This window comes from Pipistrellus kuhlii, unplaced genomic scaffold, assembly GCF_014108245.1.
Source record: "Pipistrellus kuhlii isolate mPipKuh1 unplaced genomic scaffold, mPipKuh1.p scaffold_m20_p_23, whole genome shotgun sequence".
Classification (NCBI taxonomy): Eukaryota; Metazoa; Chordata; class Mammalia; order Chiroptera; family Vespertilionidae; genus Pipistrellus; species Pipistrellus kuhlii.
Genome location: NW_023425522.1, coordinates 757,220 through 774,642, shown reverse-complemented (window position 1 = coordinate 774,642; position 17,423 = coordinate 757,220). Strand labels below are relative to the sequence as shown.

At 62.9% G+C, this 17,423-nt stretch overlaps 1 protein-coding gene and 1 long non-coding RNA gene across 10 annotated transcripts in view; both read left to right on the top strand.

Annotated features, from left to right (window-relative positions):
* Window positions 1–15,555, top strand: part of TOM1L2 (target of myb1 like 2 membrane trafficking protein) — a 129,026-nt gene extending 113,471 nt beyond the window's left edge. For 5 of the 9 annotated variants that reach the window (XM_036452251.2, XM_045586454.1, XM_036452250.2 and 2 more), the window contains 8 exons: window positions 910–958; window positions 1,256–1,379; window positions 3,703–3,820; window positions 4,556–4,631; window positions 6,354–6,419; window positions 10,583–10,642; window positions 13,230–13,266; window positions 13,996–15,555. In XM_036452251.2, coding sequence (XP_036308144.1) covers window positions 910–958; window positions 1,256–1,379; window positions 3,703–3,820; window positions 4,556–4,631; window positions 6,354–6,419; window positions 10,583–10,642; window positions 13,230–13,266; window positions 13,996–14,144 — 679 coding nt within the window. In that variant the 3' untranslated portion in view covers window positions 14,145–15,555. The remainder of the gene's footprint in view (window positions 1–909; window positions 959–1,255; window positions 1,380–3,702; window positions 3,821–4,555; window positions 4,632–6,353; window positions 6,420–10,582; window positions 10,643–13,229; window positions 13,267–13,995) is intronic. The other 4 variants (XM_036452246.2, XM_045586453.1, XM_036452248.2 and 1 more) reach the window with 2 other exon arrangements.
* Window positions 15,556–15,587: 32 nt separating this feature from the next.
* On the top strand, window positions 15,588–16,756 carry LOC123652933. Its single transcript, XR_006742516.1, has 2 exons — window positions 15,588–16,664; window positions 16,695–16,756. It is a non-coding gene; the product is annotated as an uncharacterized LOC123652933 (long non-coding RNA).
* Window positions 16,757–17,423: the final 667 nt, after the last annotated feature.

The following is a 17,423-nucleotide window of genomic DNA, read 5'->3' as shown; positions in this document are numbered from 1 at the left end:
CCCTGTCGGCTGACAGCTGAGACGGTCTCCGCAGAGGGCATTGGGCCACAGGGGCGTGCCAGGTGGGGACAGGAGCCAACCTGAGTGCCTTGACCCTTGGTCTTGCCTTGTGGTCCCAGTTTTAAATGGGCCTGACTTTTAACCTGTCGGGTCCTTCCAGCCCCTTCTAGAACAGGTGGCAGGAGCTGTGTGGGCACTTCCACAGCCACAGACCTGGGCAGGTGGTGGCAGAGGCTCCGGGCTGGAGACTCCAGGGCCTCCCCTCCTCCTGAGAGACCAGGGCTTGGAAAACAGGTCTTTCCTACACCCAGTCAGCACCAGTCCTCACCAGTGCCCCTCGGGATCCCTGCTCACAGGCGCTGGCCCCAGCAGCCGGGACACAGTGAAGTCTGCTTCTCTGGGTCCAGCTCAAAAGAGTCTGAGCTACCCCCGCCCGTGGCATTCACGGCAGCCACACGCCCCTCACAATCTTCCCACCCGGTAAGAGAGGAGGCGTCTGTAGCTGCTCTGAGGCAAGTCCCACCCTGGGCCGGTCTGCAGTCAGCAGGCTGGGTGTGGCCTGGTCGCAGCCCCCAGGGACCCTCTCTGGCAGAGGCGTGCCCCTGTGACATAGGGCTTTAGTGCCCGCCCTCCAGTGACAGGAGGAGCACCTAGCCTAAGGTCTGAGGGGATGGCTGGGGTGCTTACAATGGTCGATGTACCAGCCACCACCCTGCTCCTCATCTCGGGGCCCATGGGTGAAGCCCACACAGGGGAAGGCGTGTGACGTGCATGTGTGGGCTGCTCTCCGGCCCTAACGTGGGCCTGGTTGGTCTCCTTTCCTGGAATCTCGGTCCCCAGAAGCTTTTACCAGGACTCGTGGGCATCGCAACGCCACACCCTCCCTCACTGGGCTCTCCTTCCTGATAGGTTCGAGCGATTCCGGTCTGGCCGCCTGGTCCAAAACACCAGTAACGGGGTAAGCATGCCCTCAGCATCCGAGTGGCTCTGAGCTGGAAGGGCCGCCTCGGGTGGTCTCACCTGTTCCTTGACCTGGGATGTAAATATCTGGTGATCTGAACAGCTCGCGCTGTTGACAAGCTGCTGAGGAAGAGCCAGCAGGCACATCCGCGAGTCAGTGGGCAGGGCTCCCCAGTTCCAGGGTCCGCAGTGGGCCTGGCTCCTGTGTTGGCAGGCGTGGAGAGCACACGGCCTGCAGGCCTGCCCTCAGCCAGGCCCCAGGGCTCATGTGCTCACGGCACCTCCTGCTCCACAGGTTCTCAGTGAAGTGACCGAGGACAACTTAATAGACCTGGGGCCGGGGTCTCCTGCCGTGATGAGCCCCATGGTGGGGAGCACGGCACCCCCACCTTCCCTCTCATCTCAGCTTGCTGGCCTGGGTGAGTATCTCATGGGCTGAAGGACCTCCTTGCAGGCCCCTTCCTGCCTGAGTCGGGGCAGAGGCCCTCTTTCTGTTGGAAGGCCAAGAGCCTTTTGGGGAGCCCATGGAGAAGTGTACTCCTGGCCCGACCAGCTGCACCACCTTCAGTGCATAACTTCTCTCCCTAACTTCAAGTTGTAACCTACATGGGAAAGCAGGGGCTGGGGTGTTCCAAGGAAAAGAAAGGTGGCTGCTGTGTGTTATCTGGAATATTCCTTATGGTCGAAGCGCTTTCCTTCTCAATACTGACTAGGTCAGCCGAGGATGGAAGACAGGTTTCTGCTCACGGGCAGCTCGGAGCACAGGTCTAAGTGGGGTGCTGTCGCCACTTCAGGGCTTGGAAGAGGAGTCTGGGGTTGATTGGTGATGTCTGCCACTGGCTTGGAAATAAGAAGGGACGGCACTAACATACTTGCTCTTGTCGAAGTAACGTCAGCTAAAGTGTTGTCTGAAATCTGAAACAAGAAGCACTGCTTTCTACAGTTCATTTGGTTTAAATATGACTATAGTGCTGCAAATACACAGTATGATGCCAATTTATTGTATTATAGTATTGAAATAATAAGCATGGCCCTCTCAAAGCTCTTTTATTATATTAAATTTGATTTTAGAGAGAGGGGGCGGGAGAGGGAAAGAGAGAGAAACATTGATGAGCTGCCTCCTGCACATCCCCCACTGGGGATCAAGCCTGCAACCTGGGCATGTGCCCTGACCAGGAATCGAACCTCTTGGTTCACTGGACGATGCCTACAAACTGAGTAACACTGGCCAGGCTCAAAATTCTTTCGCCCACCCTGCTGTTCTGTTTTCTTATCCTATATGATAAAAGCCTAATATGCAAATCGACCAAAAGGCAAATGACTGGTCACTATGACATGCATGGACCACCAGGGGGCAGACGTTCAATGCAGGAGCTTCCCCCTGGTGGTCAGTGTGCTCCCACAGGGGAGCACTGCTCAGCAAGAAGCTGGGCCCATCTCTGGCAAGCTCAGCGGTAATGACAGGAGCCTCTCCTACCTCTGCTGCAGGCAGGTGGTTAGGAGTGAGAGGTCCTGGACTGCAAAAGGGATGTCTGTCTGTCTGCCTGTCTGCCAGCTTAGGCCTGTCCCCAAGCCGGTAGACAGACATCCCCCAAGGGCTACTAGACTGCAGGAGAACAAAGGCGGACTGAGAGGCACCTCCCGTCCCCCCACAGTGCACAAATCTCGTACACTGGGCCTCTAGTTTCTTTTTCTTTTCTTTTTTTAAAAATATATTTTATTGATTTTTTACAGAGAGGAAGAGTGAGGGATAGAGTTAGAAACATCAATGAGAGAGAATCATCGATCAGCTGCCTCTTGCACACCCCCCACTGGGGACGTGCCCGCAACCAAGGTACATGCCCTTGACCAGAATCGAACCTGGGACCTTTCAGTCTGCAGGCTGACGCTCTGTCCACTGAGCCAAACCGGTTTCGGCGGGCCTCTAGTTTCTTAACATTTATCTTTATAACTTCATTTTATTTTAATTAAATCGAGCTTTTATTTTTGGCTTCTCAGTATCTCATATTTGTAGCCCCTGTTTCTCTTTCAGAACAGCTTTCTCTCCTTCAGTCCATCCAGCATATGGCCACTGGATTCTCCCAGAATTAAATTGAGTTATGCTGCCTCCCTTCCTTAAAGAGGTCTCACATTTTCACCCACTCCCTTCTTGGCATTTGAGGCTTTTCCCAACCGTCCCCACCTGCCTTGCCAGCCTGTCCTCCGTTAGCTCCCAGGGCATTGCTCATTGCACGCGCCCTGACTGCCCGCCTGCACCTGCCTGTGTCTCCCCTCCCCACACAGAGTCCACTGTCCCAAGTACTACTGCTGTCTGTCTGTCTGCCTCTCACCTGTTCTGTGACTCCTTGAGACCACGGTCCACATCAGATTCAGTTTGGTTCACTCATGACCTAGTTCTGAACATGGTGGGTATCTGCAAAATATTTGTCACAGAGATAGATACAGCTCCAGGCCCTTAGACGTGGTGACTGAGGTAACGAAGAGCCCCCGACACAGAGGCATCAGGGAACCTGTGAGGACCTGGCCCCGGGCGCCACCTTTCCACTGCTAGTGCTCCCCCTGCCATTCAGAAGGACTTCTCCACCTAGACCGACCGCACCCGTGGCCCCTCCTGCACAGGGTGACCTGGGTGTGCCCCTGCCCTCCCCCCAGAACTTTCACCTGCTCACCTGGCGTCTGAACATTGGGACCCCGTGAAGTCCCTGACCCCTTCGTCTCATCTCGCTTCTCCTGTTGCCGCAGACCTGGGGGCAGAGAGCGTCAGCGGCACCCTGAGTGCGCTCCAGCAGTGCGCCCCCCCGGACAGCGCTGGCACGCGCGCCCAGACCACGGGGAGCTCCGCAGCCGAGCAGCGCAAGGCGTACGTGGGGGTCATTCCAGTGGCTCCTGGAAGCTACGTGGGGAGATTGATCCAGGCCTGGTCACGGGCCAACACAAAGAGGCCTTCTATTTACCATCAGGACGGCCAGGAGCTTTGGAATATGCTGAGAGGACTTGGCAGTAGACAGATGTTGAATGAGGGAGCGCCAGCCCCGCTGGCCCGGGAGCCCTGCTGCTCTCTGCTTCCGGCGCGGCTGCTGCCTGGGCTGGAGGGGAGGCAGCCAGGAGGGCAGCGGCAGGACGCCGGCTGGCAGTGAGGCTTCCCGCCCGGGAGTGTGCATGGGGCTTCCCTGGTAGCTGCTCTGGCCAGGAGGAGCCAGAGGGAATTGGGGGAGTTTATTCCAAAATAGACAATCCCCGTGTCATAGGGAGGCCCAAGGACAGCCAGCCCAGGCCCCGCTCCTGGATGCACTGGCTGCTGCTGGGACCTCGCTCCACAGCCTCGGGTGCCCCCCACACCCTGTCCTCTCGCCTTAGAGGTGGAGAGGTGCCCATGCTGTTACTCGAGGGGGTGATGGAGCAGTGCCAAGCCCGGGGGAGGGCAACACCTCCCAGCCTCAGGCAGGCAGACCAACAGCTGAGCCCTGGCCTCTGCCCATGCCAAGGCCTCGGAACGTTCTAAGTGCCTGTGAGGAAGGTGCCATGGGTAGGCAGGGACCGCAGTCCACCCCCACCCCCTGGGGCGCTGACTCTGCTTGTGCTGCTTCGTCTCCAGGGTAACCTGTGAGGACCCCCAGGCTGCCGGAGGACTCACTTCTGCCCTAGACAGTCGGAAACAGCTCTCCGAAGTGGTAGGTCTAGCCCTGCTTTTCTGCCGGACAGTTTGGTAGAGCTGGCGAGGTGATGGAGCAGATGCTGGCTTGGTGGAGGGCGGGAAGGACCAGAGATAAGGCAGAAGTGGAGGATGGTGCTCGTCTGGCCCCAAGGCACCCCGGTTTCTGTAAGTCTCAGATCTTCGCGGGGGAAAGGAGTTGTGTCTTCATGTTTCTCCTGAGCTTGTTCCGTCTGCTAAGCGGTGTGGGTGAATGTTTGTTTGCAGGGGCAGGGAGGGGGCGGGCTGAGCTAGGAAAGGGCGTGCCCATGGCCCCTCTGACCCCGAATGGGAGTTGCTTCCCAAATGCCAGTGTTGGCCTCCTACACCTCACCTTGGGGAAGGACCACCTCCTTCCTCCTGGTTGGCCAACTGCGTCCCTCTGCCCTGGCCGCCAGGAGGCACAGAAGAGCCAGCCAGCTGCCTCCGCTCAGCCCCTGCCTTGCCACAGAAGGGTGGGCAGTGGTACCCACACCTGAGACTGAACTCCCAAAATGTGTGCAGCAGCCACGGCTCCGTTTAACCATTATTTATTATGGAATGTCCTCCCTCCTGGCTCCGGGAGGGTGTTTAGGAGCTGGGCTGAGGCCCTGCCACGTGAGGGTGCCCCTCCTCCCGGCCCTCCCTGGCCTGGCCTGCAGCCCGTCCCTCACTCAGGCTGTCCTGGTTTGCTTCCCACTCGGTCTCCAGGGCCTGCCCTGTCCATGCCAACCTGTACCCTACCTCACCTTCACCATTATCACTGCCTGTGCCTGGGCCAGAGCTTAGGACATGTGGCCAGCTTCCCACCCTTCACCTGTGGGTTGGCCAGCCTCCGCTTTCAAAGGCCTTGCTGAGTTCAGCATGTCTTCACGTGGTGGTGACAGGCTGCTCTCTCTTTATGCTGACTGCTTGGTGGGCAATGCGGGGAGCAGGATTCCTGTTAGCTCTGCGTGTGTGTGTGTCTATATGTGTGTATATATCTGTGTGTGTCTGTGTCTATCTGTGTGTGTGTGTGTGTGTGTGTGTGTGTGTCTAGATATCTTTGTGTGTGTCTGTTTATCTGTGTGTATCTGTATATCTGTCTCTGTGTGTCTGTGTGTTTTCATACCTGTGTGTGTGTCTTTGTATCTGTGTCCTCACACACTGGCTCGCATGCACCTGCAGGCCAGGGCTTCGGTCATGTCCATACACTGACCCGCACTGCCGGAAGGCGAACTGGTCAGGGAGGAAGACAGGAGGGAGGGGAGATGAATGGCCACGCCTCCACGGTGCAGTCAGTTCTTACTTTTATCACTTAAAAAGGGTAACATGCCAAACTTAGAGTTTAAACTAAGGCTTGGAAAATGAGCACACAGGTAACTGAGGAGGAAAAGGGAAGGAAAAGCAGAAGTAAGTTAGAAAAAAGGAGGGATGATTTGTAAAGGTGCTTCTCCGGTGAGCCGCCCCTGCTGCCTGGGAGCCTCCCTGGGAGCAGAAGCCCGGGCGTCTGTGGCTCGCGGCCTCCGGGGGCCGGGAAAGGCCGCGCCACGGGCGCTGTCCTGGGAGAGCCTGCAGACTAACCCCTCACAGGCAGGTGGGGCGTGGTGGGGAGCACCCGGGCCAGGGCTGACATGACACATGCTCACTCCGAGCGCCTCTGTCCCGGGGGATGTGCTGTTGCTTCTTGATAATGGGTCTCGCTGTGACTTTTCTTTCTGGGACTTTCCTGTCCTCCGTCCAGGAGAGAGTTAAAGGTGGGGACGCTGACCTGGAGCCAATAGACAGCTGGCTCATGACCCAAGGAATGGTGAGCGGCCACTAGCTGCGCAGAGCCGTGTCCCCAGCGCTTCCCCGTGTCCCCGCTGAGCCCCGTGAGTCAGACAGCACAGGCCTCTCCCCTCCGGCCGGGTGCCAAAGCGTCTCCTGTCTGCAGTCTCCTGAAGCCACAGACGCAGCCTCCTCTGGTTTCTGCTGAGGTCCAGGCCCTTTGGGGTCTGGAGCGTCTCTGGGAGGGGAGGGCCCTTCCCGCCTTGACTGTCTGTGGGGCGCTCAGCGGCATTCCCTCTCCAGGGGGAGCGGTCACTGTGGCTGTGCTCCTAAGAGAACGGACTCCCAGCCTCTGACAGCTGGGAAGGCCCAGCCTGTGCGGGCGGCACTGGGCGCTGGCTCCGCTGTGCTCCGAAGGGTCAGGGGTTGTACCCACTGAGCCCCAGAGGCTCTGCGGCCTCTGGCGGACGCACACACGGAGCAGACGAGCAGCAGAGCCGGCCGAGGTTAGCATCACACGTGCAGCTGGTTCTCAGGAAGCAGCCTTTCTGCAGGGGACCTGGGCGGGGCTCTCGTGCCTCACCTGGCCAGGGCGGTCTCTCTTCCCGCTCTTGACCGGGTGGCCCTGCCTGGTGCATGGAGAAGGTGACCTCGTCCGGCTGCTTGCCCTGCTGGGAGTGACCGTTCACCGCGGGACCCAAGGCCCTCAATAAGATCTGCACCTGCCCACTGAGCAGGGAGGGTGTGAAAGGGCAAGGCGAGGCAGGCAGGGATCCGGGGCCGCTCCCCGGAACTGGAGGGGTGGCACCGGGTGCACACAGGGGAGACTGACCTGGGGCCATGCCAGGCTGTGGCCAGGGAGGGTTTCTCAGGGCAGCATGCAAGGGTGTCTGTCTGCCACCCAGCTGGAGCAGGCGGCCCTGCACGCCTTGCTCAGGTGGGGCCCAGCCCTCCACCTGCCATGCAGCAGGCCCTCCTCGCTCTGTTCCTACAGACCTCACAGCCGACCTCAGAGAGGGGCTGCCCGGCCCCTCGTTTGCTTCTTCAGGGGCAGGCTGGGCTCTGGCCACAGGTGGTGGCTGTAGAGCAGGACCCTGCACACCGTGTCCACTCCATTGTCCAAATTGGAGGGATCCGAGCATGTGTCCTTATGCCTTTTAACCCTGCAAGGAAAAGGTCACTGCCCCCAAAAGTCACTCTGAGCATGGCCTTGGCAGCGGGGGCGGTCCTGCCTCTGCCACACGGCCGTCGCAGCTGCCCTGTCTCCTCCCGGAGCTCAGTCTCCGGCTCCCAGAAGCAAGCCCCGCTAACAGCTAACCCGACCTCCCCTGCCTGACGCAGTGTTTTCCCCTTTAAACGACGCACACGCACACTAACTGCTTCGCCTTATTTCCATCGTGTGGCGCCTGAGTCTGTCCACACCCCCGGGTACAGGTTCTTTACTTGGAAGCTTTTTGAACTGCTGAGTGCGACCGCAGGCTCATAGACCACCCCTCATGTGGGTGTGGGGGAGTCCGTCGGGAGGAGGTCCCGCTTCTCTGCAAATAGCACAGCGGGGCTACAGAACTGTGCCTTTTGCATGGGAAGTCAGACGGTTGCTCCCCTGTGGGCTGGGGCCGTGGGGGGCAGACCCTGGCTCCTGGGACTAAAGCACCAAAGTCAGCAACCCCAGGCTCATCAGCAGTTGAAGGAATCCCTGAGACAGTGCGCATGCTGTCCCCCGAGCCTGTGACCGGGAGGAGTCCCCGCACGCTGGGCAGCCAGCAGCTCTGGCTGTGAATGAGTCTGTCACAAGAACTGAAGGAGGCTAGTGGAAAGGTCTGCTGCTGCCAAAGCCTAGGTTTGGGGTGGGGTGGGGGCTCCCTACTCAGACCCGGAGGACCCCGGACCACCTCTGAACAGCAGGCCCGACGTCCCGAAGAGCACTGAGCCCAGGACGCCTCTTCCTGTGTGCAGGCACCCGCTGCTCCCTCAGCAAGGCTGCCTGCCTGCAGCCAGGGCAGGGCCCGCAGACAGCAGACCGCCCGCCGCCTCTGCGGCAGGACCTGCCACTGGCACCGCCTGCCGGTTCCTGTTGGATCCTGAGGACAGGCCACCTGTCCTCAGGGGGGTAGTTCTAGCCCTGGTCTTCATTAGATGGTGCTGCCCAAGCAGCTTCTTGTATCTTTCTCCCTCCCTCCTCCAACTCACTCTTCTCCCAACCCCTTGGGCCAGCCTTTGGCTGGATAATTCTCCAAGAAGATGCTAAGCCACAGCAGGACAGAGCCCCAGTCCCTGGAGAAGCTGGGCAGCCCGGCCTCCCGCCCTTCAGCGGCCTGGGCGGAGCTCTGGTCCTCCCTGAGCCCGGGGCCCTGGTGCGGAGCAGGCACAGGCTTTGCCGGAGGCAGCACCGCGGTGTTAGGAGGGAAGTCACTGTGTGGTACTCAAGGCACTGGTTTAAGGTGTTTCGGCCAACCAGAGCGAGCGAACCCCTGCTCTTAGGCGAAGGCTGCTGGCTCCACCCCAGCGCCACACTGAGTCGTGCCTGGAGGCCAAGTGCCTTCATGGTGAGGAGCCAGCGCCAGTTACTTCTGGTGTCCCTGGGTTTCTTCCTTCCTTTCACACGGATAGTTTATTGAGAAGGTCGAGTTATGCGTCTGTGGTGACTTCACCCCTGACTCCTGCTCAGCACAGGCAGGACAACCTGCTGTCTGGGAGGCCGTGCAAGTCGGTGAGCCGCCTGTGGGTCCTCGTGGGAGCCTCCGAGCACCTCCCCAGGGAGCTTTCCCCGCGGCGACCCCAGAGCCGCTGGGCGTCCGACTGGCCTTCACCTGGAGATCCTCTTCCTTGGCGCCCGGTCGGGCCAGCACTGCCTTCTCCGGACGATTGGAGCGGCGCTGAGGTGTCAGAGCTTCCGGGCGGGTGAGGCGGGGCTCTGCCCGTCCCGTACCTCCGAAGGCTGCAGCTGGCAGCTTCAGACGGGCTTTGGAGTTCAAAAACCAGCACACCAACCTGGAGGTTAAGGGCTTGGAATCGTGAGCTCAGCCTGTCTCACAGAGGAGGGCACGGAGGGCAGGATGGTCCAGGCCTCGGCCTCTCCATGCGAGCGCAGGCTCCTCAGGGAAGCGGAGGTCTGAGCAGTGAGCGGGGCCGCGGGGCCTGGCCCGGAGGCCGCCTCCATAGTGCAGGTGCAGGGGAGGGCCGGCGTGTTCCCAGGACCCAGCCTCGGGGGCTTTCAGGCGTGCGCGTCTCCTGTCCGTGGCGCAGGGTCTTTGTTCTTTTTAGTTGCGTTTTCATCACTGTGTAGATGTGGCGAGTGCTGAGACAGCCCTCTGACTGCTTGCTTTCACTCGATCTCAGCCTAGATTGTGGCTTTGGGCTGAAGCCGCTGTGGGCGCGGTGCTGCAGTTTTCCTAGAAGTAGTGGGCCCGAGAGGGCGCCGCTGGGGGTACAGTGCGGAAGGCGGGTCCTCGAACTATGAAGTCTAGGCTGGGCACCCGTGTTTCTTTACCTCAACGTCTAGAGGTCCCCCACCATCACCACCCCAGATCCCAGTGACCATCTCTGACGCGGGAGCGCGGCCAGCATGGGAAGCTCTGCCTTCAGGCCTACGTGCTCGCTGGACACGGGCTCACGCCCACAGGCCCTTTGGTGCTGAGCCTCTGCTCTTGTTCTGGTGGTGGTGAGAGGTGCCTGCCTCCTGCAGGCCGCCCGGCCCCGGCTCCCTCCCCCGGGATGTGCCACATCGTGGCAGAGAGCGGCCACGCCTGGGGCGGCTGCAGTGCTGCCTGGCCACGGGCCTCCTCTGGACAGACTGCCAGTTGGGCTCCCAGTGCATCGGCCCGTGGTGGCTCCTCAAGCAGACGGTGCCCCTCCAGTGTCATCGCCGATGAGTCCAAAGTCAGCCTGCAGGGCAGCGGCCTGAGACTAGCGGGTGCTTTGAGCCTGGGCCGAGAGGCCGTGACGTGAGGCGTGAGGCCTGGCACTACAGTCAAAGAGTTCTCCATGTCAAGGACACGTACTCCCCCCTCTCCCGCCCTCTGCTCTTAGACCTGCTCCTCACCGCTTCCCCACCTGCCATGCACGGCTGCCTCGCTGCCACGCCCGCTGCTCTGATGGGTTTTCTTTGCTGTTTGGTTTCATTTGGGGGTGTTGATGATTTATTTGGTTCTGTCTCCCCTCGCCTGGCTGTGCGGCTGCTGCCGCTGCTTGCCGCCTCCATAGATCCCCGTTGCGCAGCCCTCTGTCATGGACGACATTGAGGTGTGGCTCAGGACGGACCTGGTGAGACTCGACTTTTCTCTTTCAAGTGTGGGGTGTGGCAAGGACAGGCCCGGGACACCCTAGGGCTGCTCCCGGGGGCTGGGGAGGAGGCGGGAGGAGGGCGGGTGTGCCTCCTGCAGCCACCACATGCCACAGCTGGCGTGCCCGCTGCTCCTGTGGCCCTTAGCTGGCCCTCGCTGGCTCCCGAGCACCCTGCTGTCTCCCCGGATACTTCCATTCAGGCTTGTGTGCTTGACTTCTTTTGTTTTTTTTTCTGCTTGTTTTTTGTGGGGTTTTGTTTTTGAGGGTTTGTTTTTGGTTTTCATTTCTTTTCATTGTGACATGTACACACAGATGAACAGGGTATTGTTTTTTTGTTTGTTTTTTGTTGTCGTTTTTTAAACCTCACACGAGAATATTTATTCCATTGATTTTTACAGAGAGTGGGAGGGAGGAGAGAGAGAGAGAGAACATCAATTTGAGAGAGACACATTGATCAGTTGCCTCCCGCATGAGTCCTATCCTGGGCCAATCGATCCTGCAACGTAGGTACGTGCCCTTGACCAGGAATCAATCCACAGGGAAATGCTCTAACCACTGAGCACACAAGCCAGGGCTGTTTCCCTTTTAAGTCCACTGTCACCCTGGCCAGTGGGGCTCAGGTGGTTGGAGCATCCTCCCAGGCACCGAAGGGTTGCTGGTTCAGTTCCCAGTCAGAGCACATGCCTAGGTTGTGGGTTCAAACCCCAGAGGGGGTGCATATGAGAGACAACCAATCAATGTTACTCTCTCTCTCTCTCTCCCCCTCCCCCTCTTTCTAAAAATCAGTAGAACAGATCCTCAGGTGAGGATTTAAAAAAGGAAAACGCACTGCTGCCTCCCTTCTCTGGTATCTCCTGGCTTCTTGATCCAGGAGAACACCTGCTCCAGAGACCATTGTCTTTGTCCCGAGACAGGGCCGGGCATGAGGACTGGCGCCTGCCCCCAGCCGCCGCCCCCCTCACAGAGCCCTTTTCCTCCCCGCAGCTCCAGGAGGCGGGTGGAGGGTGGGGGCGGAAGGCTGATGCACAAAAGCCCTGTGGCAGGGGAGTGGCTGCCTACGGTCCTGAGCCGGCCGGCTGGGTCCTTTCCAGACCTGCAGACCCCTCAGCCCTGCTCCCAGCGACGCCTCGCCGGGGCCTTGGTCCTGGAGCGTGGGCGTTCTTTCGGCACAGGGCGCCGCTGGCCGTGGCCACTGGTGCGGTCCCTCCCAGGGGGGACGGAGACCCGAGACAGGGCCACCTCCCTGGAGGCCACGTGTCCACATTTCGGAGGAAGAAAATGCCTCATCGTGTCTACCACGGGGAACGCCCAGAAAAGAAATAGCTTCTCTCCCAGAAGCCCTCAGCTCCCACGGGGACCAGGGGCAGAGGGCGGCTCCAGCAGGACTGCAGGCGGAGCACCACGCCCGCTCTCCCCTCCTCTGCTGTCTGCGCAGTGAGGTCCGTGTGGCAGAACCACCCTCACCCCCTCTCCGGTGAGAGGTGACAGCGCCTCGGCTCCCTCGCCTGGCGTCGGCCCCGGCCCTGGCTTCCTGGCTCGCCACTTCCCGCCTCGTTTGGCCCCTCCGTGGGCACGGAGAGCAGCTTCCCTGCGGGAGAGCTGCTGAGGGACCGGCGCCTGGGGGCATCACGGCCCCAAGAGCCAGCTCGCACCTTTTCTGGATTTTTCCTTTGGCCCTCCTGGAGGGTCAAAACCTACTCAAGCGGTTCATGTTTTTGCTTTTTAAAAACAAAGTTTTTGTTTCTCCAAAAAGATGAGCAGTACTTTGCTGGCACAGAACCCGGGGACAGGAGTAGGAAGCGTGGCAGAGGCAGTGGGCACAGCGGAGGCAGTGGGATGGGGGCAGTGGGACGGGGGCTGGCACAGCAGGGGCAGTGGGATGGGGCGGGGGCAGTGGGACGGGGGCTGGCACAGCAGGGGCAGTGGGATGGGGGCAGTGGGACGGGGGCTGGCACAGCAGGGGCAATGGGATGGGGGCAGTGGGACGGGGGCTGGCACAGCGGGGGCAGTGGGACGGGGCTGGCACAGCGGGGGCAGTGGGACGGGGCTGGCACAGCGGGGGCAGTGGGATGGGGGCAGTGGGACGGGGGCAGTGGGACGGGGATGGCACAGCGGGGGCAGTGGGACGGGGCTGGCACAGCGAGGGCAGTGGGATGGAGCTGGCACAGCGGGGGCAGTGGGATGGAGCTGGCACAGCGGGGGCAATGGGATGGAGCTGGCACAGCGGGGACAGTGGGATGGAGCTGGCACAGCGGGGGCAGTGGGACGGGGGCAGTGGGACGGGGCTGGCACAGCGGGGGCAGTGGGATGGAGCTGGCACAGCGGGGGCAGTGGGACGGGGCTGGCACAGCGGGGGCAGTGGGACGGGGCTGGCACAGCGGGGGCAGTGGGATGGAGCTGGCACAGTGGGGGCAGTGGGACGGGGCTGGCACAGCGGGGGCAGTGGGACGGGGGCAGTGGGACGGGGCTGGCACAGCGGGGGCAGTGGGACGGGGGCAGTGGGACGGGGCTGGCACAGCGGGGCATGGAGCCTGCTGGGGTGACCTGTGCTCTGCTCCTCCCGCAGAAGGGCGACGACCTGGAGGAAGGCGTCACGAGCGAAGGTACGGCCTGGCCAGCCACTTGGCAGCTTACACCCCCCCCCCACCCAGGCCAGGGTGCACGGGGCCTGCGCCCCACCACCTGGAGCCTTCACTGGAGCACTTTCTGGCGTCTGGCCTATGCAGGGCCTCTGGGACCCGAGCTTCCTGCCTCTTCGTCCAGACCTCATGCTGATGGGGACGGTCACACAGCGTCCCAGCCAGCATGGTGCCCACCCCATGTGCTCCACCCGCAGAGGCAGCACAGGGCACGCGGGCCTGGTGCCCGAGGCCTCACTCCTGGGGGGAAGTTCCCAGTCTCCTCCCCTCTCTGTCCCCCTCCCCTTCCATCTTGCCTCCTGGACCTCCCCTTGGGCCCATCAGCCTTTCCCTGTGCTGCTCCCTCCCTCACAGACCCCTGCTCAGACCTCTGCAGGCTTAGACCCTGCTTCTGGGGGGGCGGGGGGTGCTTGCCACCCCAGCTCCCTGCCCTGCCTCCAGGGCTGGTCTGGAGAGTGGGAAAGCGGCAGCTGGGAGGGAATCTGAACTGTCACCGTCACCCCACCCCGCCCCTATAGGGGGATCCAGGCTGGGTTCCCAGGCAGCGCAGCCCCTGGCTCTGGCTGTGGGCCCGTCACGCCTGCTCCCTCCCTGGCAGTGACCCGGGGCACGAGGGAGTGGGCTCCGTGGTGCAGGCAGGTGTGGCTGTTTGAGCCCCCACCGATCCTGGCTCCTGCCCTGTTTTGTTTGCAGAGTTTGATAAATTCCTTGAAGAAAGGGCCAGAGCTGCTGAAATGGTTCCCGACCTGCCCTCGCCCCCAGCAGAGGCGCCCGGCCCAGCCGCCAACCCCTCCAGCCAGAGGAAGCCCGCCCGCTCCGAGGACGCCCTCTTCGCCCTGTGAGCTGGTCTGTGGTTGGCTCCCAGATGGCAGGTCACCTGTCCCCCCCATCCAGGCACCGGCCACTCCTCCGTCCCAGCCCCTCAGTCCTCCGTCCTGCACTGCTGTCTCCACGGACATGCCACTGTGTTTGCTGCCAGGCCTCCCGCCGGGCAGGGCAGCCTCTCTGGGGGGTGGGACAGCTGTGGCCAGAGGCCCCTGACTGCCGCCCACGCGCCCACCGCAGGCTCCGCACCGCTTTCCTGCCGGAGCGCCAGTCACTGCCCTGGGACTGGCTCCTGAGCAGACACCGGGCTGTCTCTCCTCCAGTTGCTTTCTTCACTCAGCATCGAGCCTGGACCAAGGCGGCCGCAGGGCCCACTCCCCTGGCCTGGGGGGAGCCAAGGGTGTGGGGAGGGCGGCCCAGACCACTGGACAGTGGGCGCTGGCACCTGGTTAGCTCCTGTGGAATTGCACTCCGCTGCAGCCCCACTGTGTGCTTCCCTCTCGCAGTGCCCATCTGGGGGGTGGCATGGGTGGTGTCTCTGCTAGTTTGGGCAAGCTTGTGGGCCTGTGAGCAGGCCGTGCGTGGGGCTTTGGCCTGGCCTTGGCAGCCTCTTGTGCCAGGCTTGCAGACCAGAGGCCTGCAGGGCCAGAGCAGCACGGAGGCCCCTGCTCTGCTCCTGGGCACAGCCCCAGCCTCTCCACAGGCTGTTCTGACATCCTGTCCCCCTCCCCAGACCCCTGGCCATGGGTTTGTATTCTCTCCCAGCCAGCCAAGCAGCTAGCAGCCTGGGGCTGGTCCTCACCGGGCGCCTCCTGGCCCCGGTGAGGCACCAGAGCCTGATCCACGCCGAGACTGGGGCGCAGCAGCTCAGCACCCCGTGGCCTCCGGGCGCGGTCAGTGCCAGCGGGCCTGCCCCAGTGCTCGGCTCAGGCTCGGCCAGGCCACCGTGTGTCCCCAGCCCAGGGCGCAGAGCCTTCCCGCCTGGGCTGCCGCTCCGACCAGCCCGCGCCACGTCAACAGCACAGGACTGTCGGGTGGGAGGCAAGGGGTGCCCCAGACTGCCTCCGGGAAGAAGGCTTTGGGGCCAGGCCGTGGCCCCTGGCAGGACCAGCAGGGGACGCCCCACGCCAGTCCTCAGAGGACCCCGAAGCACAGGGAGCTTGGCTGCCGCTTCCAGGCTGCATCGGGCGACAGGGCCAGGCCTCAGCCCTGCACCCGCAGTGGCACGGCCTCTCCTTGTCCTGAGGGCGAGCTCCGAGGCCAGCCTGGAGGCCACATGCGGAGGCTGCAGGACTGTCTGAGCACCGGGGACTCGGGCCGCTCCTGCGGGAGCAGAGCCAGCTCCGGTCTTGCGGATGCAGAAGGCCCCACAAGCCCAGGGGCTGAGGGGCTGAGGGGCTGAGGGAGAGGAGCTGCGGGCACCGGCCTCAGGAGGCGCAGCCCTCACACCGCGCCAGGGTGCCCCGGCAGCGGGCGGCGGGCTCCTGTGGGCGGCAGGACGGCGCGGCCCAGCCCCCCCTCACACAGCCCATCCAGGGCAGCGGCCACCTCGGGGCTGGGTGGCCTTGCTCGAGGCCTCCCAGGAAGCGGGACAGGCCGGGCGCTTCGAGGGGCTGCTCAGCTCTCCTGCGCCCGCAGCTTCTGGGCCCCTCCTGGGACCACAGCCCTCAGGCCCTGCTTGGGGCGGGGGCGGGGCAGCCCCAGAGAGGGGAAGCCCCCCGCAGCCGCCAGCCCGGGTCAGTCAGACGCCAGTTACACTACGTGATCCCGGGGTCCGGTCAGCACTAACGGCCTGGTTCCGGGTTCGAGTATTTATTGTCACAGTATTTCCCGGGCAGTGTTGCCTTCTCCGTGTTCGCTGTGTGAGATGGGAAGACGCGGCTCCGGCTGCCTCTGGGCAGGGGCAGCAGCAGCGTGACCCGGGCCCGCCCCGAGCAGAGATGCCAGCTCCCGGCCGGGGCGGGATCGGAGCTTCGTAACGGGGCTTGTTGCCGCCCGGGAGCCTGCCGCCTCGGTGCCCCTGAGGCCTGCCTGCCCGAGGCCTGCCTGGGCCTGCTGCCCTGCCCTCCCGCCCGGGTCCCGGCAGGGCTGGGGTGGGCGTGCTGTGCCTCAGGTCCCGGCTGGGGGGCCGGGGCAGGGCTCGGCCCAGACTCCTGCTCCTCCTCTTCCTGCTAACACCCCCAGTTCGCCTCCACACACAGTGCTTCTCACTCCAGCCCAGCCTTCCGGAAGGTCCCAGGGTCGGTGGGCCCCGAGGGAAAAGCGCCGAGGAGGGGTCCGTGCTCCTCCCGCCTTGAGCCACCACCTGAGCTCCACCTCCCACCAGGACTCGCTCCTCCGTCCATCCCCATGGGCCCGCCTCCGGCCACGCCGGTCCCCTTAGCGCCATGCGGCCCCGGAGCCACTGCTGCCCGCCCGGCTGTGCGAGAGAGAGGACGGCCATGGACGCCTGCCGCTCCGGTTCCCGCGAGGCTGGGGACCGTGGGACCAGGGGAGAGGCGTGCGTGGTGTTTTGTCCATCGTCCCAGGAGCCTGGCGTGGGCAGTGCCCGGCGCCGCCCAGCAGAGCCGGTCGGAGGCGGGTTCTTGCATGTAAACTATCCCAATAAACAAGCAGGTGGTTCCTGTGATCGCTGTGGAGTCGCTGTGACTCGGGGTGGCAGGGCCTGCCCGCCTGGTCCTAGGAGCCCTGGGCGAGGGTGGAGCAGCCTGGGGAGCCCCCCCCCCCCGGGGTCGGATGGTGGCGGGTGGCACGGCCTACACAGCTGCCTGAGGCTCCAGGCCAAGGGACCGTGGCCATCCCTTGTGGGGTGCACTCATGCCCACCAGGAGCACCGGCTGGAGGAGCCGGCCTGAGCTCACAGCACCCTCCGCTGGGCTCCCCGCCCGGCCTCGCCCTCCACAGCGCCCTCCGCTGGGCTCCCCGCCCGGCCTCGCCCTCCACGCAGCCGCAGAGCCCGTCCTCCCCACCTGCTCCTCTCCTCGGGCGGGAGCAGGGCTGGGCACTTGCTGCCAGGAGGGCCCGGGAGCAGGCTGGGCCGGGAGGGGTGCGGGAGCCGTGGTGCTGCCCCTCCTCGGAGCGGCTCGGGAGCTTGCCGGTCCCTTCGCCTCCCTGAGGCCCAGGATGGGCTCCCAGTGGACAAGACCCATAAACAGCCGGGTGAACCGAGCAAGCGCAGCGATGGCTCCCCTCGTGGGCACGTCCAGAATGAGGTCTGGCCCTGGCTGGTGGCTCAGTGGTTGGCGCATCGGGTTTAATTCCTGGTCAAGGGCATGTGCCTGGGTTTCAGGTTCTCT